This window comes from Rhinatrema bivittatum, chromosome 1 (genome assembly GCF_901001135.1).
Source record: "Rhinatrema bivittatum chromosome 1, aRhiBiv1.1, whole genome shotgun sequence".
NCBI classification, from domain to species: domain Eukaryota; kingdom Metazoa; phylum Chordata; class Amphibia; order Gymnophiona; family Rhinatrematidae; genus Rhinatrema; species Rhinatrema bivittatum.
The window spans coordinates 156957755-156982089 of NC_042615.1; the positions used below are offsets into that span (position 1 = coordinate 156957755).

The 24335-nt window shown below is 44.0% G+C and overlaps 1 protein-coding gene across 8 annotated transcripts in view; it reads left to right on the plus strand.

Moving 5' to 3' along the window:
- The window catches only part of APBB2 (amyloid beta precursor protein binding family B member 2), a 681814-nt gene that overhangs the window by 471994 nt on the left and 185485 nt on the right, over positions 1 to 24335 (plus strand). For all 8 annotated transcript variants that reach the window (XM_029588914.1, XM_029588877.1, XM_029588923.1 and 5 more), the window contains 2 exons: positions 16903 to 17049; positions 23190 to 23317. In XM_029588914.1, coding sequence (XP_029444774.1) covers positions 16903 to 17049; positions 23190 to 23317 — 275 coding nt within the window. The remainder of the gene's footprint in view (positions 1 to 16902; positions 17050 to 23189; positions 23318 to 24335) is intronic.

Genomic DNA, 24335 nt, shown 5'->3' on the forward strand with positions numbered 1-24335 from the left:
TTATTGTTGAGAATGTAAACCGAATTGATCAATAATTCTGTTATTGGAAAGTCGGTATAGAAAAATGCTAAATAAATAAATAAAAATGTAAAATAGGCTTACCGGCGAGCAGGGCTCTGAAAATCCACCCCTAAGATCCTAGGAATTTTGTGCAAATGTAGCTGCTTTTTCATCTTGCTTATTGTGGTAAATAAGAGGACAACGATGATATCAGAACCCCAAGATAGTGTGCAATATTGTGCTTTCATTACTGTTTATACTTGTATTGTTTAGATATTAATTATATCCCCAGAGTCTCCCAGTAGTTGAATTATAGAGCCATTCCTGGGTTAAGATTTTGCCCTGTTGGGTAACAGAAAATTGTTGTCAGTAATTTGTCACATATATGATGATACGATTCAAGATTTCCTTTTCTTTTCACTTGTTTTCAATTCTAGCATAGGCAGGACTGAGAGAGCCATTCAACCACTTCCTGGCCTGGTATGGATCTCAGATTTGCAGTGTGGATCTAATTGTGACTCATCGTCCCTCACATTCATACATGTAGGAATGAAAGAATATTACTGATCAAAGCAGTTATTGTTGCTTTCCCCTGGATTATCACATAGAGAAAGCCAATAGGCAGAGGATGGTCTCAATAGACTTTTGGTCTTTTTCCAATCAGGTTTTTGAAAACCAACGGCATGCATCACATAGTGTTAAAATTATACTAGAAATCGCACATCATACTGCCATCATGATGGTGTAATAAACTGGAAACTTTGATAGTGTGCCTACAGTACCTGAATGTAATTTGTTTTGAAGTGCTGAAAAGTAGAATATAAATAATAGATTTAAAAAATACAAAATGTATCCCAGTATATTTATGATACTATGGTGTCACTTAATGTGGTATTGACACTGCAGCTTTCCTGGAAGCAACTGTTACTAGTTATTGCAGGATGTGCAGCTGGGTTTTATTCTTTTACTTGTTCCAATTTATGTACCGTAATTGCTGGTGTATAGGATGCGGTGGCGTATATGATGCACCCCCTTTTTTCTAATCATTTTTAAGGAAAAAATAATTTTCTATATTGGCTTCCCCATTGCCAGAGTAGGAGAATTAAAGCTGCTAAGTGTCACAGAATACTAACAGCGTCCGGTGGGGGGGAAGTGACGCAGTGGCATAGGGGAGCGAGGGCGCGCTGCCCGATTGGCCAGTGCTGGGCAAAAGGGGCTTGCCGAAGCGCTCAGTATTTTACCCACTTTAATAACCCTACCTCCTTAAATATCAATCCAGGTGCACTGGCAATCTTCCCACTGCTGTACGCTGCAGGCTCGTTAATACCTCAATGAGTATCTGACACTACTCTTGAGACAAATAATATGCATTGATAGTGTTGGGTCCTAGACATTTGGTTCAATAACACAGAGACAACCTATTGACATGGTTCCAAGAAACTGTTGACATTAAGCAACTTTCTGATGATTCCAATTGAAGGAGCTTGAACATATGAACCATTCTGCACAGCCCCTGAGGCAGCTGTTACAAGAGCGAAACTCGGCCAGAGTTGGGCACAGTTCTGATAAAGAATCCCTTTGACACCGATCATCTTTGTTTTCTTCAATCTTCCCACTGGTACAGTTTGGTATAAATACTCCTTCAAACCAGGTTCAACAATTTCAGGAACTCCTTTCCACATTAGTGTGGACCATTTAACAGAAGTGATACCATTGTGGACGCAGTGATCTCAGCCCCCAGAGGAAGTGAGTCTCAGTCATTAATAACTGATGCCTAATGGCTAGGTTCAGGGTACATGTCTATTGGCCTCTGGGAAAAGCCCCAGTCTATATCTCCTGCATGAGCACTATTACTGTCATGGCTAGAAGGCGAGAAATCAGGGGAAAACTACAGGAAATAAAAAATAGGAATGATGCACAAGGCAGGGAATCAAAATTACTAACAGCGTCTGGTTGGGGGGGGGGGGGGGGGAGTGACGCGGTGGCGTCGGGGAGCGAGGGCACACCTGCCCGATTGGCCGGTGCACAGCGTCACTCTCCCCCCACCTGATGCTGTTAATTTTGATTACTGGCGCATAGGATGCACTCCATATTTTTCCCCGATTTTGAGGGGAAAAAAGTGCGTCCTATACGCCGGCAAATACGGTAACTGCTTAATTATAATAATTATATATAGAGTACTATCAGTGTACCTGACACAGGGCAAAATGAGCAACATGTTTACACAGTCTGTATATCAGAAAGCTTACAAGCTGATTGTAGAGGCAAAATGGCTGCCAGAGGTGAGCTGTGTTCATAGTTGCTCTAGTTGCTCTTATTCAGAGTGTCTTTGTTTTACCTTTGATAAAACCTCTCTTCTTCTGGAGCTGCCTGATGCCAAAGCATAAATGGAAAACGCAGGTATTTCCCGCTATGGATGTGATGGCAGTGGGCCCAATGGAAACATTTGTGATGACAAGTCAACAGCAGAGTAGTGATGTGGTGGGTGTTGTAATTAGGCCTCTGCAGATGCTGAAGCTTTCTGTTTCTTGGTGTGACCTGCTTGGTTCCATGCCCTCTCCTCTCATCAAAATACCATGTCTAGGGCCACAGACCTTCCTTCTGAGGTATTTGATTCTGTTGTACTCTCTGGTGTTGGAGAAAATTTGTAGATGGGAGCAGTGCTGAGGTGTTCCCTAGTTCTTGGAGGGGGAAGCTCTGGATTTTCCTTGACTTTCTGAAGATCCCCTTCAAAAGTTACCCTGAAGTGTTGTGATGGGCAATTATGGATAATAAGTATTTTCTACTGATTTAACATCTATGAAAAAATCAGTTTCAGATTTGGAGTTTAAAGTAAATTCTCATGCCTCTGCTATTCATTGTTTTGATGAAAAAGTAGATGATGTGGTATCAAATCTTCTTCAATTGGTGAATCTGGTCTGAGACAGCTCACTCCCAAGCTTCTCATTTTATTCACGAGCCTCCTATGCAGGACCATATCAAAAATTTGCAGAAATCTAAGTAGATCACATCGAGTGCTCTTCCTCGAACCAATTCTTTAGTCATCCAATCGAAAAAAATCAATCAGATTTGTCTGACACCACCTTCCCCTGACGAATCCATGCTGCCTCGGGTCCAGCAACCCACCAGATTGTAAATAGAGCACTAGCCTTTCCTTCAGCAGAGTCTCCATTAATTTTCCCACCACCGAGGTGAGGCTAACCGGCCTGTAGTTTCCACTTTCACTTTTTCTGCTGTACAACATAATGGGGCCAGCCTTAGGTGGACAGGCGGCTCTTTTGAAAACCTGGAGCTGTGGGGCAGGAGCAACTGAAAATTGTTCCTACTTCTAGAAGAAGGATAAGTACTGAGTTGGAGGGTGGGGGGGGGGGGGAGGTTGGCGGGGGCTTTTTAAGTGGGTTTGATGGGTGACAGGAGGACACGTTCCTTTTGTTTTTGTTTATTTCATTTTGGATAGATGAAACAAAAAAAATAATGAAAAATGGAACAAAAAGTAATATTTTCAAGTGCACACCCCTGGAATGTAGCAATTTGATATAGCTCTGTCAAAGAACAGAAAGTTATCAGTTTAAATAGAATACATGTGACAAGCCATAGAGGTAGTGTCATGACTTCCTGATGCCACCTCAATATTCCTTGTGAGGACTTTGACTGGCACGTTAGCGATGTGAAAATATTTCCTTGTCCACATGATGTGTGAATACACATGGTAGAGTGGACAACGGTGTAAGGGACTTGATGTGTTAAGAGGATGTACTTCTTTATGAAAGTCACTTTTGAATTCTAACTTTTTTTTTGCTCCTTGTAATGTTTAGTGAGTAGTTTTCTCAAAATATGGCTTTTGATTGAATCTGTGTATTTTAGAACGCTGTCAATAAAAGCCATACATTTCAACAGCAAGGTTATTGCCCTCACGAGGAAGAGAAAAAGGTAATTACTTTGATCCAATTAATAGATTTTTTTTTTTTCCTTGAAGTCAATTTTTAATTCTACGGAATAATTATTTTTTTCTCTCTGGTCTCTAATGTGTAGTTAGAGGTTTGTTCAAATAGGCGGCTTTCAAGGACATTCATGGAAGTTAATTTCCCTACCGGTATCAGTGCAGATATTTTATTTTAACTAAGGTGGGTAGTCGAACAGCTTTTCCATTAGGAAAGCTGCCCTACTGCAAATTAAATCAAATGCTCAAATCATTGGATCGGCTGAAACACAGGGCCTGAATCGTCACGAGGTGCCCTGGTTCTCCTCTCTAACTGTTGGCAATGCGTGGGTCACCTGCTTCTTTATTTAAACAATCTCAGGACTTTCCCCATCAAAAACAAAACCCTTTAAACAAGCATATTTTGGACTTTAAAGTTTAGTAATAATCCTCCACCATGCCGGGCATTTTTATGGTCAGTTGATGCCTCATTGGGAGTAAAGGTGCGAGATGTACCCTCCTGGCAATGCATTTAGCTGCCATTAAATATGCAATCCGTAAGGGATCATTGCTTATTTATTAGCCAGGCGTGTATGGAGCGGAAACATGCCAACAGGGTATGTTATGGTAGAAATAGAAAATAATAAACAAAAAAAAAAGAAAACCCATCAAGTTCAACCTGCTGCTTGCTCTTAAGATGGCAAAACTGCCTGCACACTTGACCAGCTTTGTATGTAGGAAAAATGTTTTAACCCCCAAATAGGTTTGCCAGAAATTTCATGTCATACAGAACAGACTAATCCAGACCTGCGTCTGCCCCACTTAATGCATGGGCTTGTACTTCTGATCTTTAGTTGTGAAGCAGTTAACAGAAAGCCAGAGATTAAGTGAGATCTCTATAACATCGTAACAGGAAGTAAGTTGGACAGACTGGATGGGCCTCGCAGTCCTTATCTGCCTTCATATTCTGACTTTCTGCATAGCATAAAACTAGGGGTGGATCAGCCTGTCCATTCCAGAATCGTTGGCAACCCTGTGCTCAAACTCCGGTGACTAGTTTTGTCCCCTGGACCAGCACGCCCCTACTTTGGTAATATTTGGCTCGAGAATGAGGGCTGTCACTTGTTCTGTGGCCTACTGTACTGGTTCCTGGGTCTGTCTTATTACAGTGGTTGTGCCCCTTAAAATTAATCACCAGCATGGAGCAAGGCAATGCATGCACACTCCCTGCTCATCTTGATGAGCTGATGTGCTTGTTTGCTTCTGCTTAGCAGCCCAAAGTGGCAGATCTTTTAGTGCTAGTGTTAGTCCTGTGGACCTTTATGCTGGGGTGAGGTTGACACAACCTACAGGAAGGCCCTATAGAAACAGACCAGTGCAGACTGCTCTGGAGCAGCCCCTTTTCCCACAAGTTGAGCCCTTGAATTCCGGGGGCCGGCAGGACGTAGGTGGCAGTCTCTGGGATGTAGGCAGAAGGGAAGATCTGGGTGCTGGCTGTGATCAGAGGCAGGTGACAGACAGGAGGAATGAGAGTCCAGGCTAACGTCAGTGGCAGGCAGCAAGAGAGAATAACGAGAGTCCGGGCTAAGATCAGTACCAAGATCAATCCAGGCAGCAAGGAGGCAGCTGGGCAGATGAGGATGAGGCAAGAACACAGGAAAGCAGCAACTCACACTACCAGTGCAAGGTAGACAACCCATTGCTGAGGTGGCGTCTGAGATGCTGAAAGGCCCTTATAAAGTCTGAAGTGGATGGCATCATCAGAGGGCGCTGCGTCATAAGCCTAGGGAGCATGGAGCCAGGAGCCGGATGGCGGCGTTCATGCCGTGAAGAGGTGGAGGCCAGTGTCAGCAGGTCTCGGTGGTAGAGGAAGGCCCAGGCCACACCAGAGGCTAGTTCCATTGCTCATGGGAGGGCCCCATGAGCCGCGAAAATATAACAGCTAGCATGTAGATTCTGTACAGACTTCCCCTGTGTTGATTAGGTCGAAACAGAGCTCCAAGAGCTGAGCTCTGAGAAAGAGATAACATCTGGCACTGCACAACAGTAGCATCTACTGGCTGATGCTAGGATACACTTATACCAAGCTCTAGTTATAAAGAGTGTTCCTGGCTATGCCCCTTGCTTGGAGGAGTCTCGCCACAACTGCAGAGCTCAAGAGGGTAGCAAAGGGTAACATAACTTCCTGGAAACCAGCAGTGATACAGTCAAAAACAAAAATAAGATTAGATTAAATTTGTCTGATTGTAAAATCTGGTTAATAAATCTACCACAAGGGAATGAGGATCATGAACTACGAGATGTGGATTTTGATTGTCAGCATGGTTGAATACCACTAATGGTATTTATAGCAGTGTTCCCAGCTCTCTCCTGGAAGCACACTCAACCAGTCGGGTTTTCAAGATATCTGTAATGAAAATGCATTAGATAGATTTGCATACATTGGAGATGCAGTATATGCAAATCCATCTCATGCCTATTGATTGTGACAACCTAAATATCTGACTGGATAGTGGGGCATCCAGGAGAGGGTTGGGAAACACCGTTTTATAATCCACTCCAGAGTGAAAGCATAAGAACAGTAAAAGCTAATTTAAGTCCACAGTGCAACACACGCCCTCTTAGGTAAGTGACACAGAACATGCAGTCATTCATGTCCCAAATAATGATAGAATTTTAACTAAAATCTGATTGAAGAATTAGATCAGCGTTGGGTCAAGGGCTTCTCTGTCTGCTGCCCTGGGCTTCATTTGAATTCCTTAAGATACTTAATTACTTAAGATACTTAATTCCTTAAGGTACTTAGAGCTATGTTATACATGTAGAAACTAGAGAGTACAGATAAACCTGAATGAAGACTGATTCTTAGGTCCATTCTGTGGCTCGGTTGCACTAGAGTTTCTTAGCTATGAAGGTCAAATGGTTGCAGGGCCATCACAGTGATGTTATGCCTCAAATGGGTGGAGAGTGACCACTACCACAGGAGTGATTATTGCTAGCAAACAGTGGCACTAACAAGTTCAGTTTTCCATGCTTTGTCACAAGGCAGTCTTCCTGTCGGATGGAAAGGACAACATGGGAATAGGAAAACATGCTATAGACTTCCTTCCCTCATAGCTATAAGCCCTACATACATAAGGACCCCCAATACTGGTTACTACTATTATACATGTGGTGTGATGTGCTGATAGTATTCATGCACCCTATGGGGTAGATTTTCAAACCGCGCGATTTGGCCTGCTTTTGCTGGCACATCAGGCGCAAGCAAAAGTACGCTGGATTTTAGCAGATACGCGCGGAGCCGCGCGTATCCGCTAAAATCCTGGATCGGCGCGCGCCAAGCCGCTCAGCCTACCCCCGTTCCCTCCGAGGCCGCTCCGAAATCGGAGCGGCCTCGGAGGGAACTTCCTTTTGCCCTCCCCTCACCTTCCCCTCCCTTCCCCTACCTAACCCACCCACCCGGCCCTGTCTAAGCCCCCCCCTTACCTTTGTCGGGAGATTTACGCCTCCCGGAGGGAGGCGTAAATCCCAGCGCACCAGCGGGCCGCTAGCGTGCCGGGACGCGACCTGGGGGCGGGTCCGGAGGGCGCGGCCACGCCCCCGGGCCGCCCCGGGCCGTAACCACGCCCCCGGGCCTGCCCCCGAAACGCTCCCGGCACGCGCGTATCCGCTAAAATCCTGGATCGGCGCGCGCCGAGCCGCTCAGCCTACCCCCGTTCCCTCCGAGGCCGCTCCGAAATCGGAGCGGCCTCGGAGGGAACTTCCTTTTGCCCTCCCCTCACCTTCCCCTACCTAACCCACCCACCCGGCCCTGTCTAAGCCCCCCCCTTACCTTTGTCGGGGGATTTACGCCTCCCAGAGGGAGGCGTAAATCCCAGCGCACCAGCGGGCCGCTAGCACGCCGGGACGCGACCTGGGGGCGGGTCCGGAGGGCGCGGCCACGCCCCCGGGCCGCCCCGGGCCGTAACCACGCCCCCGGGCCTGCCCCCGAAACGCTCCCGGCACGCCCCCTAAACGCCGCGACGACCAGGCCCGCCCCCGACACGCCCCCGACACGCCCCCCTCGGAGAACCCCGGGACTTACGCGAGTCCTGGGGTCTGCGCGCGCCGGTGAGCCTATGTAAAATAGGCTCACCGGCGCGCAGGGCCCTGCTCGCCTAAATCCGCCCGGTTTTGGGCGGATTTAGGCGAGCAGGGCTCTTAAAATCCGCCCCTCTGCTTTTTGTTTCCCTCTTCAAAACCTAGTGTCTTTCAGATATCATTTAGTAGGTAAGACAAGTTAAAGTCTAATATGGTGGCAAGTGGTGACACTTGGCGGTCCTGCCAATAAAACTGCACACTCCAGTTGGCACAAATTACTGCACTCCTTTACAGTAACCTCTGCCAATGGCCCCAGTGCTTGATGTTCATGCCTGGCCCTTGATAGTCAGAAATAATTCTCCTTGCCACTGTATAGGATGTGTGCAAGTTGTCAGCTGGGAATGATTGGGTAAGAGAACCATGGGCAGAGCTGGACTGCTGAACTTTTTATACTGTAAAACACCTGTGCATTTCAGGCTTCCTTGAGGTTTATTAATTTACTGAAAAAGTTAATTGAGTCAGCCCAATGGCTTAGTGGCAGCACTATGCACTGTTATGTGGGAGACCTGGGCCAGGTCTTTGATTACTAAGCCCAGCCTCTTAGACTTGGCCTAGGTTGAGTTGAAGAGGCCGGGACGGGGAAGGAGTCCCAGCCATCGCACCTAGTGACACCTAGTGGTCAGACTCTGGTTGCATGCATACCAGCTTCCAGATTGAGCCGCAGTGGTACAGTGCATTCAGCAGCACCATGTGTTTGGCTTAAAGATAACTGGCATCTGTGAGCATGAATGGCACATGGCCCAAGGCTTTTGCAGCCAATTGGTTGAATTTTAACAGGAGCTATAACTGCCCATCGCGTTTTAATGGTGGAATTGTAATGCAGTGAAACGTCATCTCACATTAATATGTAAAACATAGTGATCACAGCCAAGCCACCAAACCTACCGAGGTTAGTTAGGACTGTCCTTCATTAAGAGTGTACGTGTAGGGCAAACAGTTGAAGTAGTAGCAGGAAAATCCTTTCCATGTAGTATTTATCTGTTGACACTGGCAATTCCAGTCTGTGAATGTTATAAGTGCCAGGAGTCCTGGATTTCTTTATCCATAGTAGTTATATGAAAGAACAATTTATGGTGGCATAGTCCATTGAGCTTTTTGTCTTTCCCCTTACGGTTACTGTTAAGTGTACTGGATTGCAGAATCTGTCATATCTTGAGAGAGGGCACTGCCTACAGTTGATACCTCTCTGGGTAGCCCTTAGTGCTGCTGGACACTTAAGGATAGTGACAGCTACCTTGCCCTACCCTGGCATTATTTTGTTGTTGTGAAGTATTTTACCCATCAATTTTCAATGGCATTGTCCGTTTCCTTTCCTTTTGTCGCACCCCATTCTCTTCCTATTCTGGCATCTTAGCATCTGTTTGATGGGCTTGTTCCCACTACCTGTCTTGGCTCCTGATCATGTCTTGCAGTCCTCCTGTGTGTGCTGCAGTGACCCGGTCTCGCTCTTCCTGAGGGTCTGCTTAGTTCTCCCTGGGCTTGTGCCAGCCTTCCTCTGCCCCTTGGTCTCATGCGTCAGTATTGCATCACTGCTTACTTGCTCAGTAACTTTAAAGGTTAAGACAGAGGTTTTCGACCCGGTCCTTCAGTACCTCCAGCCAGCCAGGTTTCCAGGATATCCACAATGAATATGCATGAGAGAGATTTGCATGCACTGCCACCATTGCATGCAGATTCATTGTGGATAACCTGAAAACCTGACCAGCGAAGAAGTACTCAAGGACAAAGTTGAAAACCCCTGGCTTAAGACTGAGTTGACATGACGTTAGTTGCCTGTACATTAGAAAAAAGCTGTCCTAACCTACCTTCAGGAACTAGGACTTTGTTATGTTCAATTTGCATATGCATGAAGCTGAGTTTTAATGATGTGTCTTGCCTTATGTAAAATTGAACAGTTTGCTAATGAACAGTATAATTTGCCTACTTATTCAGCCGCCCTCTTTCCCCGCCAAATCTGCGGCATTTATTTCTCTGTATTAGTGCCATCTCCATGTCCACTGCTGCGGCACGGAAGACCAGGGTCCTGTTTTAGACAGAATGGAAGATCTCCCCGGCCAGCCTGAGTATCTTTAATTTGCCATTGAAGGGATATCTTTGGATAGACGGCTATTTTCAGGGGTTTTGCAGACTAGAAGAAGATTTCGTGGAGAGTTGGAGCTCCATTCTATCCTTCTCACAAAGGAGTATAGGAAACGAGCCACTGCACGCAATTTTGTTTATTATTTATATTCTGCTTTTCAGGCACTCAGTAGCTAAATCTGATTGTCTTGGCCATTTCATTTTACCCTCTGCTGGCTCCTGTCAGCTTGAACTTCCCCTTTTTTCATTCTATAAAACGTATTGGAGGATGGGTGTTCTTTGTGATCCGCATTGGAAACCTAAAAATCCCTCTCTGCGGCATGAAGGAAAGAGATCCTATGTCATTGTTTTCATCAGCAATGATTTTTTTTTATTTACATTTTTAATTATGCAGCGAAACTGACAAAATGACCTAGTAAAATGGCCATAAAACTGACTAGTAGCCTTTCCCAAAGCATGGCTGTATGCAGTGGGCACACATAGCTCATCCTTATCTGCATCCCTGCTTAATGAGCACTAAAGATCAGATCAGGATTCTCTCGATAAATTACACCTGCGCTCCAAGCCGTCCAATACTGGCATATAAAGTAGTACGTGATCATGATGCGGATCAGTTTGCTGGATCCTGTTTGATTTCTCTGAACATATTTCTGATTGCGCACCCCTCTCCCCTGGCAGCTGTGTACTCATATTATATTTTAATTTAGAAATTAATCTTACATGTTGAACACTAAAGCACTTCAGTCGACTGAATAGCATGTTAAAGTCTAGCATAACATCTTGGTGGTGGTTTCATTTTAGCTGTTTAGTTGAAAATTCTTGCATAGTGATGCTTTTCATTCTAAGCAGAGTTCAGTACCTTATAACATGAAACAATGGGAAGAGACGACACAGGAAAAAGAACATAGATAAATAAGCATTAAAATAATAAAACCCTGTTGGCAAACAATCAACGGTTCAGGGCAATGATAAAAGAACCTGGTCAGATACAAGCAGGTTAGGCAAATGCTTTTTGAAAATATAAAGCTTTTAGTTTTTTTCTAATCTGTAATCACTGATGTCTGGAAATTCAGGAGGAAAAGGTTGTGATATTTTTTTAATTAGGCCAAGAACCCTTCCCCCCACCCCCGACCTTGTTTTTCATATTAGGTATTATCTTTCAGTGCTTTAAAAATTTAAGTTACAACAATATCTATGTATACATTTACAGTATTTTTTTGTTGATCCAACAAAGTCTCATACCCTCCAATGTATCCAATAATCTTGAATATAGAAAATCACATTTGTTTGATTGCATAGTTATGTTTTTATGGCTTCCAAATCATGGAAGGGATCAGCCTGAGCAGAAGGCAGATCTGTCAGAAGGGGAGGAGTGGGGAATGTGTTTATTTGAGTCCTGAAAATGTTTTAATGCATGAGAAATCTTTTCTTCCGAGACATGCTCCGAAGTAGGCATGCTGTGTGCCTTGTTGAATGGCATGCAAGAGGAGATTTGCTTGCCACCAGAGGGCAGCACTCAATAGCGTATGTTGGTACTGCTTTATTTCTCTTTCAGTCAGTTTAATAATTTTAAAACATTCTTGGAGTCTGTGGGGGTTCTCATGTCTTCTCGCTCCCGTCAGTTCTTTAGCGAGAGGCTGTGCATGGTCTCAGCCTTCTGAAATTAGCAAAATGTAACAAACCACTTTAGAAATTAAAATGGAATTTATATGATCTGTTATCTAGCTCAGTGGTGCTCAAACCAGTCCTCAGCATCCCAAGCCCCCTTCGCCAGTCTGGTTTTCAGGATATCCCTAGTGAAAATGCTCATGCAGGGTTTCCAATGCATGCAGATTTATTTCATTCAGGGATATCCTGAAAACCAGACTGGCTGTAGATGGAGAGGGGCTGAGACCTGGTTTGAGCACCACTGATCTAGTTTTGGTTCAAAACATTTTTGGATCTCTAAAATAATTAAGATCTCTTTTTTATTTTCTTGATTTTTAGGAGCATTTCATAATGTATGAAAGCCCCTAAAAGTTTCGTTTGTTTGTCCATCACCATGATTGAGACGCACTCTGCATCACTTTTAGTAAGATAAGCTATTAGTGAAGTTAGACACCAAAATGAAACCATTTATGTTCAGATAATGATTATTTACTTGTTTGTTTTGCATATACAGAGTAATGCATTTACTGTTCCTTGTAAGACTCACTGCTCCTAAAGGCTTTTTTGCCCCTGCTCATGTCACAATGGTAGCCCCTCCCATTCAGCCAGGGGCCCCAACCACATCATGTTCTGCAACCATTGGAGCATACTAGTGGGTCAGGGGAAACCTTTGAAGTGCCTGAAAGGTGGAATATAAATAAGATTAGTAAATATTGAAATACAAGTAATATGCCTAGCGTAGACTTCTCCAACTTGCTTAAAGTCAATTTTGTTTTCTAGAGCTTTCTCTTGAAGTGCTCTCAATCTAAAAAAAGACTGAAATCATGATATTAGGATGTTCTGTAAAATACCCAATACCTGACATTTTCACTTTTGGGAAGCAGACAATGCAAATGTCATAAAAAGTTCAGAATCTAAGGGGCAGATTTTAAAACCTACGCGCACGGCCTACATATGTGCGCACTACCCGGCGCACAAATGTACGCCCGATTTTATAACATGCGCGTGCAGCCATGCGCATGTTATAAAATCCAGGGTCGGCGCACGCAAGGGGGTGCACACTAGTGCACCTTGCGTGCGCCGAACCCTAGGGGAGCCCCGATTGCTTTCCATATTCCCTCCGAAGTCGCTCCGAAATCGGAGCGGCCTCGGAGGGAACTTTCCTTCGGGACCCCCCTAACCTTTATTTTATAAGTTGCACCTGCCTCTGGGCAGGCGTAGGTTGCGCGCGCCGGCCAACAGCCGGCCCGCGATCCTGGGTACAGCAGCAAATGGCTGCTGTGCCTGGAGGCTCTGGCCCTGCCCACGCCCCGCCCCTTTTTCCAAGCCCCGGGACTTACACACGTCCCGGGGCTTTACGCGCGCCGCTGGGCCTTTTGAAAATAGGCCCGGCGCACGTAACCTCCCTACGTGCGTAAATACTCCTGGATTTGAAAATATGCCCCTAAGCGTAATAATTGACCCTCTACTCTCAATGAAACCACATATTGTATTTCTTCCATAACAGAAATGTTCTTTGCTAAGTTGAAACTGCTTTGTCACCTTAAGCCACTATTGAACCCCGCAGATTTCAGAACAGTTCTCCAATCTTTCATATTCTCATCACTCGGCTACTGCAGTTCCCTCTTCATCGGATTACCCCAGAATATGTTTCAAGCACTGCAGGTCATTGAAAATCCAACAGCACACGCGATAACTGGAGCAAGGATTCATAACCATATCACCCCAGTTTTATTTTCGCTACATTGGCTCCCAGTACAGTGGCGTGTACAATATAAACTGACTCACAATCTGCTACATAGCATTATTTCTCCATGGATCTACTTGATCCTAAGGTTATATACCCCCTTGCTACACTGAACGCTCCACCGATCAGCTCCTTCTGGAAATGCTTGCCCCCACATTACACTCACCTTGATTAAACAAGGGACAGAGCCTTCTCAAAACTGGCCCTACCCTCTAGAACTCTTTACCACTGCACCTCCGTAGCATAACCGACCCCCAAAGAATTAAAAAAAGCCCTGAAGAAATTCTTATTTACTAAGGCCTTCAAAGACCTCCAGGACCAGTGAGCGGCTATTAAATAGATCCCATCATTGTCAGTTAACCAAATAGTCCTTGTAGAAACTACTATAGACGTAGACTGTACTTGTTTTGTAAATGTTTTATGCAGGTGCCCTTTGAAAATGTGTGTTTTTATATCCCCCACCCTGAACCTCTGAGGGCATGGGATGTAAATGATTTTTAAATAAATAAATAAATAAATAAGTGCTGGGGCAGGCCTCCTCATTTATAACTGATTGCCGGGCATTGATATTTCATGATGGCCTGCGATATTTCTGTAACTGCAATCTGGTTAACCTCCATTTTGAGATTTCTTTCTTCTCCAGACATCCCAGAAAGAGAGAGGAAATAATTGATTTTCAGAAATTCTCTTTTTTTTTGCACAGATCAGTTCCAAACATAAATATGGACACATTTGGGGAAAGTTTTGTATTTATTGCAACGTTCAAAGCAGTGATTGCGCCAGTAAAATATGCTTTAAGTGATTTCCTTGGCAGTTTAAATTACATAAATTGTATTTGTTCTGCGTTTTCTTTTGCTTGGAGGGAGATAGTCGTTTATGTATTAGTCTTGTAAGGTTCCTGCTCAGCTTTCCCCCGCCATCATGAGGTGCTAAGAGAATGGATGCTGCTGGATATCAGGTGCCGGGCACAGCCTGCTCCGGTGGTGTACTGTATCCCCGCTGGAGCGCTCTGTTCTCAGAACTCTCCAGCTATCCTGTTCCTAAACCACCCAGCCCTATTTCTAGCCATTTTCCATACTGATGTCCCTCTGCCAACAGATACTCCTAATCGCATCATTTTCTGGTTATTTTCTGCGGGTTTTTTGCGTGCCTGCTTAGCATTTCTTGTCTCCTCAACTCTTGAACTAGCCTGCCCGCTTCCTTCTCTGATTTCTCTGCTGTCCAGATCACAGCTGGGTGTGCTGTTTGCTGTAATTCATTTTAGACGAACCTTGGGGGTCTATTTAACAATACACAATAATGTGCTTTGTTAGTAGAAAGCCTTATCGCAAATAATGGGAGCTGCTTTCCTGGCAGCATGCATTGCTACTAATAGATATGGTTGATAAATAGACCTTTGATTGAAATGTGCCATGCATAAGGACCTGAATAGTAATTCTGTGAGTTTCCATTTTTTTTTTTGGGGGGGGGGGGGGTGATGGATGCAGATATTTTCATTTGCAGCATCGGCTTGTAGAAAGGGAAAGGGTTTTGGTTGGAGGAGCCAAAGTGTTGATTGTTTTGCATGGAGGAAGTGCGTGAGTCCACAGATGGGTGAAGCATGCAGGCTTCCGTGAACTTGCCGGGGCTTGAGGCTACAGCAGTACTTACTGACTTGTTACAGTCCCACTGTGTATGGGTAGATCTTGGAGGGCCTGCAGCTCAGGAACGAAACAGCATTTTCTTCCTGAGTCCAAGGAGTCTTCTCCTCGCTGGGCTGATACACGTGTCTGATTACCTTCCAGTTCTGTGCCCCACACTTTGACCACCCTATTGGCTTTGAGAATAAAGATTATAAGTAATCAGACTTTAGGGCAACTAAGTGCCCTCAGTTGGAGAGAACTCAGTAGAGGGAAAACGACACGAGTTCAAAAGCACTTGGCTGTCATGAAGGACAGAGACAGACAGGACATGTGAAATCTCAACAATTGCCATTATCAGAGATGGACTCTGTCACTGTTTGCCTCCTGCCATATTCTGCACATGTGACTTTCTGGCTGCTGCTCTCACCTGTTCCCAATTTCTAAAATAAATTAAAAATGCTTCTTCTCTTTGTCCCAACTTGTACAAATGTCACAAAAATGTTTTCTTATGTTCTGTGTAATGTCTTCAGGCTTCTACATTTTGATCACATTTTCTTTTTCCTTAAGTCCCTCTGTCCGAACGGCAGAAGTGGGCAATTGCAAGTTTTCTCGCTCGCCAGGGTCCTTAGTGTGCCTCATCCATAAGCAGGGGTTGCCCCTGTAGCAGCTGTCACCTTCCCTCTCACCTGAACAAATCATTACTATGATGTGTTTGGGCATAGCTCAGCATTTCTTTGCTCTAATACCCACCTCTTCACTTCCAATGACCCTGGGGCATGCTAACCTATTATAAGGTGGAGACCCCCACTGGAGAGTTTGAACTAGGAGAGATGTGCACATGGAAGACCAGAAAGAGGTCAGAGGTGATTGGAAATCCTAGTACATGAGCTTTAGGCATGGTTTGCCGTTCCCCTCTTTCTTCTGCATCATCATCTGGAGTTTCCTGAGACCTCTGTCGATAGTCCTGACTTAGGTTGTGTGCCTCGAGAGGTTCCTCAGTGAAAGCTGCAGAACTCCCTGGTGCCATCTCTCCTTCCCTCAAGATGGTGATGTTACCTCTCCAACACTCGCACTCCCTAGGACACGTAAGATCAGTGGCCATGCCTGGATCAGGCTCTTTAGCGTGAGTGCGCATTACACTAACCACTGAACTGAGCCATCTCTGCTACCACCTTTTAGGGATTAATTTTGAAAACGATTCTCGCATATAACATCCTCATTTATGCGCATAAGTGGGGTGGGGTCACCCAGGAACTAGTGCACGTAAAAGTATGACCATATATCAGTTTGGTGTGTACTTTTATGTGTACTAAAAAGAGGCACTCCTGGGGGGAGGGGGAACCAGTTACGCATGTTTTTTCGATTTTCGAAATTCTGGGTCTAAGTCTACATGCATATACTTGCACCTACTTGGGAGCAGGTATAAATGTGTGCATTTATGTCAGCTTTGATCCCCGCATACCCATGAATTTTCAAAGCAAACTTGTACATAAATCCATTTTGATAATTCTGCCTAAAGTCTGTGTGCACTTTGCACATGCAAATTTTAGCTGTACACAGGCCACTGAATATAACCTTCTTACTGTCAATTTTAGGTTCTGCTACTGCCTGCTTCCTTGTTGCTGTTTACATTTTAGAAAAATGTTATTTGTGATGTTATGTGTCTCTACCTTGAAATATTTCTCCTACCAAATAATTCATACATATGCTTATCTTCTTCATACAATAGTATCTTGTGTGTCTTCCAGTGTTTTGCTGTACGCTCTTTGGGCTGGGTGGAAATGGCTGAAGAAGATCTTGCTCCTGGAAAAAGCAGTTTTGCTGTGAACAACTGCATCCGACAGTTATCGTACAGCAAGAATGACATCAGAGACACGGTCGGCATTTGGGGAGAGGTAAGAAAAGTACTGAGCTGCCTGTGTTCATCCTTTCTGTTAAAACCTTTTATTAGCAGCCGATTACAATGATACTATAAAAAAACTACAAAGCAAATCTATGGTTAATTGAAAAAGGAAAACATGAATCTGTGTACTTCTGTTAATGTAAAGCAGTGATTTTCAAATCTGCTCCTTATGTACTACCAATGGGTTGGGTGTTCAAGATATCCACTAGGAATTTTCATGAGATACATTTGGTCACAAAACCAGGTTGATAGGTATAGTTAGAAAACTGTAAAAACTCAAACCCTTGCAGGAACTTGAGGACTCAATTTGAAAATCACCGTCCTAGAGATTGGGTGTGAAGCAGACTTTTCGCGAGAGAAGGATGGTATATTTTAGGAGGTTGCAGCAGATAAAAGGCCAAGTAAGAATCACGGTGGAGAAGTGAAACACTAAATCCAATGATTCTATACAGTATTCAAGGAGAACTTAACTGCAGAGTTAAATATGTTTCAGCACTGATGAGCTTTAATATAAGGCAAACAGAAGTATATAAACATCACAATAAGTAACAGAACAGGAAATTATAAATACATAGCAAAGTCAGAAAACGTTATTGAAAAAATGAAATGAAGAAAAGCCTCACCAAAGAGCTGGGTTGGATGTCAACAGATGCATCCATGTGAGCAAGCCTTACTGCAGTGGTTCCCAAAACTGCTCTCAAGGACTCCCAGTCAGTTGGGTTTTGTGCAAACGTTTAGGCACTATTGAACAAATTGTATGTTTCAATGAATTTCTAAGTAAACAGAAGCTGACAGAACATCTACGTGGTGCAAAGTTAAACACCGGTAAGAAAGTGGAGATAAAGCAACCATACACATATGTGAGTATCCAAAGATAAGAAAGGGTGTGTTGCACTTAAACTTCAGATCTGAAGATAAAGTAAAAAAAAAAAACAAGTTCATATGAAATTCAAACACAATTTAATGGAAATAATCCGCAAAAACACAGCTTACGGTTTCATCATCAGAGTCAGATGATTTTAAAGGCAAATTACAGTCCTGTTATTGAAAGAAATCAGTCTCCCAACCCAGTCTATGTTTCTCAGGAGTCTGTATCAGGAGAGACAAGGAAAAGTTCATTTCATATTGCTCTGAAAAAGAATAAAAAAGATAAGAAAATTAAACTAAATGACAGACTACAATATAGTTACCAAAAGTGACCAAAAACAAACAAATAAGAAACCTTCTAGGACTGACCACACTACATGTAACGTGACTGCAAAGAGAAAATCACCAATCAACAGCTGATTTAAAGTACAAGAAAACAAAATTTAAAAAGTGCGCCAAAACGGTCCAGTCAGAATGGAGAATAAAGGTCCAGTCAAAGAGCAAGCTACACAAGAAAGGGGGAGGGGATATAAAAATCAGAGGAAAGCTGACCACTCAATTTCTTTGTTCAAACCACAGGGTGAAAGGGTATCAAGTTCAAAAATCCAATGTTGTTCCCTCTGTATCAGGTAAGAGGAAGAATCTCCCCCGCGGAACATCTTTCTGCAATGTTTAATGCAAAATTACTATTTTGTTTGCTGATTTTAACAAATGGAAAATTATAAAATGTGAATATGATGTGCAAAGGTTTGGACATGCTTCCAATACTTAAAAAAAAAAAATAGGCCTTTAGTTGAACAATACTCTGACTCCGATATTTGTTCTTTCCACTTTCAACAACTGTGGGCTCCTCTGAGCAGCTGTCTGAACATTTGAAACTGAAGACAATTTATTCTTACAGAGCAGAGGAAGGCTATAAAAAGTTCTCTAAATGCTTCAAGCTAGCAATTTCAACTGTCAGAAACATTGTTAAGAAATTGAATTTATATGGAACTGCTGAGGTCAGGGCAAGATCTGGAAGATCAAGGAAAATCTCTGATAAAATTGCCCAAAAACTGTCAGAACTGAAAAAAGGAACCCACAGATCTTTGCAAATGAGCAGCTGAAAAATTTAGCTGACACCGGAACAGTTGTCAACAGTATAATGTTGCTTACACAACAATGATCTGCATTGGAAAGTTGTAAGACAAAAACTCTTTCACTAAAGTCATTGTCTAAAAAGTTTGCAAAACAGAACCTTGATAATCCTGAAACTTTTTGGAACAAAGTGCTTGGACCGATGGAACTAAAATTGAACTGTTTGGCCACAACTATCAAGATATATGTGGAACAAAAAAGGTGAAACACTTGAAGAAAAGAACACCTACCTAGGCCTGACTTAAAGCTAACTAGCATTCTGTGCAAAAACTGAAATTGGTGCACCATCCCCCCCCACTCCCCCTTTGGTGATGTGGCGTGGCTCCAGCAGTGCATCCCACTCTCTCTCTCTTGATATCTAGCATCCTCTTTTATCACCCCCCCCCCCCCATCCTTCTGCCTAACACCATTATCCCCCCAACTCCCTTTTCTCGTTTCCTCTGCTTACATGATGTGGAACAGTATGGTGGCACCCGTTCATGCATGACACCCTATGCAGCTGCACAGGTTGAACGCACTCCAAAAGCTGACCCTGCACTTGCCAGCTGTTAAGCAGGAGGCTGGATCTAGTATGCTTTGGCATGTGTGGGAGACAGTGACACGGGAAATATTGGGCAGGTGGAAGGAAGAATGGATTCAACCAAATATCAAACTCCAAAAAAAACAACAGTGTCAATATTAAACACTTTTGAAACACAAAACATTTTTGAATAAATAATGGAAGATTCGCCCGGCGCGTAAAAGCCCGGCCATGCGCGTAAAGGCCGGGATTTACCCGTGCCGGGCATTTAAAATCTGCCCTAATCTTTTTATATGTATATATATATATATATGTATATATATATATATATATATGAAGGCACCAAACCTGGAGCTTCACCATGAATTTCTTAAGTGAGGAACTGCACCCCATGTCATCATATGCCAGTCTTTTATAATTTTTCAGAAAAAGTGCAACAATGAAACTCACAAAAATGTTTGAAAAACTTTTAAAAAAAGAAGCCTTTGTTAAAGAATGTCACTTCTGAAGTCAAAAGAATTCACACTAATACCCGACACTTCATTCTCAATTTGATACCCATGTCTGTTAAGAAAACACTTTTGCAAGGACTCCAGCCTGACTGATGTGCATAGAATCCAACAACTGAAGAATGTGTTCACAGCATAGCAAGTGCCGACACCAATGTATCGAAGCGGATCTTCACCAGGAGACCTGCACCAAGGACTGACTAAATATCAAATAAATATCAACATGTCCTAAAACCTAATGTAACAATCCACTAGAGCAATGGCCGCACTCAAAATCAATCAGTAATACATCACGAAAAGTGCAGAAAGAAGGTCGGACTATGCAACCTTCTTTCTGCACTTTTCGTGGTGTATTACTAAAACCTAATGGCCCACAGTCCGTGAAGAAATTGAAGCTGAAGAGAGGTTGGCTATTTCAGCAAGACAATGATCTGAAATATACCTCAAAATCAACCATGAAGTACTTGCAGGGAAAAAAAAAAATGAAGGTTTTATGGCCTTCCCAGTCCCCAGACGTAAATATTATTAAAATTCTATGGAGAGATCGTAAAGGTGCAAGGCATGCAAAGCCACCCAAGAATATTTCTTCTGCAAGGAAGAGTGGGGGAAAAAAAATTCCAAAAGCAAGAACAGAAAGACTTTTAGCTGGCTGCAGGTAAAGTCTGGACACTGTTGTTTCTGCCAAAGGTTACGCACACTGACTGAAAGGGCGCAAAGATTTTGTGTCTGCCAGATTCACTGTCATCTTATTTTGAATCTGTAAAAACTGCAGACAGTGATTACGCATTAAACATGGCACAAAGATGTCGTGTTTAACTTTGTGCTATGTAGAGGTTGTGTCAGCGGCTGTTCACAGTGTCGGTAAACCTTGAAACAGGCGCGCACCAAGGCCGCTTCTGCCGCCTAAATGGGGGGGATTTTAGTAGACGCGCGCGCGCCGAGGCTATTTCCAGTTTTCCCAGTTCGCCCAGATAAGGGCGAACTGGGAAAACCGCCCCTCCCCCTCCCATATCCCTTGTTAGCTCCTACCTTTAAAACCCTGCCGATCTATCTATTTTTCTTTATTACTTACACATCCTCCATAGCAGAAGGAGACCCCCAGTGCACGCCTGTGCACGAAAGCATTTACCCGCAAGTTTCAGGAACACTCGTGCCCTGCCCAGACCACGCCCCTTTTCCAGAACTTTTCATTTGTGCACATAGCGGGAGGCAGTGCCTACACAGGCGCCTTTTAAAACCTGCTTGGTGCGCGACATATTTGCACATATATCCTGGTTTTGGCGTGCGCCAGGCTTTTAAAATTCACCTTTTAGTGATTTGATGAAGGACAATTTGACCATGGAGCCTAAACTTTTGTACATATCGAATGCATAACCTGATCTGCCAGGGGTTGGGGTCTCTTAAGAACTGGTTTGGGAACCATCTGCTTGCCAAACAGTCAAATCGTATGAATATTGCGCTGGGATACTCTTAAGGTCCAGGGTGTGAGTGGGTTGCATTTGCAGTTGCCTTGGTGCTTTGCTGAGAGCAGAGTGTTATATTGGGAGTGGACTGAAGATCTTTACCAGACTTTAAAGTCCCTAGCTGGCACCACAGCAATCGCGCAATATGAGCTATCCTTACTAGCAACCACATATGAAACTGACAGTTAAAGGGCACACAGTTACAGTCTTACCACGCGCACTCAGATGTTACGAGTTTGCACGATTCTCGTCTCCGAATCAAGCCACATCCAGCTGGAAACCCCAGCACTGTTTTAGGTCTGATACAAAGAAAGGGAAAGCAAGGCTGCCCAGGGAGCTGACAGCAGCTCAACACACATTCTGATGAGATCCTTTTCCAAGTTCCATGCAATGGCTTTGATATCTTCTATTTTATGTAGTCAAGTGGAGCCTGAATGTAATCCAGTTAGAGGCATCAAGGGAGCGCAAGTACTGCTTCTAAATGTGAAGGATTTCACCGTGGGTGATCGGGACTTTACGCTACTTTTAGCGTAGCCTCAGCATTTTATAGCCTCGGCTTTCTCACAAAGACTGCAGCTAAGGGTAAGGGGATCTGTGTTTCACACTGTATCAGACTGGAATAGTAATTTCAAGAAGCTGACGAACATCCACAACAAGTGAACAAATGCTTTTGCTGAAGGCTAAACAGCACTCTTTGTTGAACACAGAACATTAGGCAATGCTTGGCACCCAGATGTGATCCCGTCATATCCCGCGGGGAGCTTATCTACAGACGGGCAGAACGGGACCCTTCCAGTGGCAGAGCGGCAGGCCAGGATAGATACTTTTTCTCATAAGATATTATGGCACCCAACCTGGGGGCACGGACAGACAGGGAGAGCTAGGAATATCTTACTGAGTTTTATCAGTGCTTGAAAAATATTCAAATCGTTTAAAAAAAAAATGAAACGTACCTAAATCTTTTGTTTTAATCTTGGTCTTCTTAGTTATTGTATGTGAGCAGCATACAGCAAATAAGATGCACCTAATTTTCTCTTGCGATGCTGAAGACACACACTGAATTGTCGTGAAGCTTATCAATTCAAGTGGGAAGTTGTTGTTTATAAGCTGGCAGTGATTTACATGCGCAGGGTCCAGAAACTGTAGATTGCGTGTCTGCACTCTCATCTGTGAGTGACTCTTTTGTGCCATGACTATAAAAGTTATTTTCTTGTGCCCACAGTGCAGTGATGAATGCCATACTGTGACAAAACTTAACTTCCTTTTATCGCTGTGCCAGGCTGGCTGAGTGATTGATTTGATTTGATCGTAGATCAGTTATTTTTGGAACTTGATTTAGGAAGCCCAAAAGCCTCTCATACAGTTTGGCCAGTCGTTTCCTTATGAACCAGACAGAGTTAAGCTTCCCCCCAGTCACATCCGCTAGTGGATATGTCAAGCATTTTGAAGCCTGTGAATGCATTACATTTCTCTGTTCTACAGTTTCCCGTGTTGGCTTTTTTCACTGGCGTCCTCCCTTCATTTCCCACCCCCTTAAAACCCACTGTGCTAATAAAGTAGGATGTGCTATTAATTCCTTGGGAATGTGGGGGAGAGCACACTCTCTGGATCTGACTTCCCTGTGGTTGACCTGCAGGGGAAGGACATGTACCTGATATTGGAGAATGACACGCTGAACCTGGTGGACCCCATGGACCGCACCGTCCTGCACTCGCAGCCCATCGTCAGCATCCGTGTGTGGGGAGTGGGCCGGGACAATGGCCGGTGAGTTCCGCGAGCTCTCTCATATCTCTGAAAGCCTATGATGGGGGCTCCGTGGCAGGAGCCTCCTGCAGGGTAAATTATGAGCATGTAGTGTGTGTGTGTGTGTGGTGGTGGTGGGGGGGGGGGGGGGTGTCTTCATGATCTCTCACCCTCTGAGCTGTGTGGCTTTTTCTGTGTCTTAAAAGAAAAAAGTTGCTTTATGCTGTTGTCTGTCTGCCCGGCCGTTTCTTCTCCTTCGCCATCTGTGTGGGAGACAGAAGTGCAGGGGGTATTTATAAGGCATTTGGGTGTTGTATACTGTTCTCAGGTGCATTCTATCCTGTTCTCTCTCGTTCTCTCGCTTCACTGCCTGTTGTAAGGTTATTTAAGGTGAGAGGAAAAGCCTGTTTTGTCCTCCTTAATTTCTGTTGGCTGCCATCTGACTCTTCCCTTGTGTGCCATTCTTCTCCTCCCTGAGGCATTGTGCTGGCCTCCCTTTAGTTTATGTGGAAAAATTTGCTTCAATGTGACATTGGTGGAATAGAATTTGTACATTGCCTGGCTTCAGGGTGAGGCTTCAGGGTGAGCAGAACTGAAGTGAACCATAGTTTGCTAGAAAAGACCTTAGATGTGCTGGTTATTCGGGGAACATTTTGTGTATATTTTCAGCAATATCAAACATACTCTGCACTCGGTCAGATGAGCATAAAACAAATCCGCACGCTGACTACCCTGCAGGTGTCAGGTATCTCTGCAGTGCCCGACCCTCCTAGTGTGTCCTACCTGACAGGAGCGCCACTCAAGGACAAAACTATGCAATACTATGTGCTTGTCTTTTTGGTTCTTTTTTTTTGAAAGGATATTTCAAAACAGTACGCACGATTTGAAGTGCAGGGAAGCCGAGAGATCTTAAGGGGACATGAATAAAACATGCGGGTGCTCAGTTCACCGAAGAAAATTCGTCCATTTCACATTTTGCCCTCTAATCAAATTATATTGCGGCCGTTGCTCCTTAGCAGTGTCTGCATCTACAGGGACC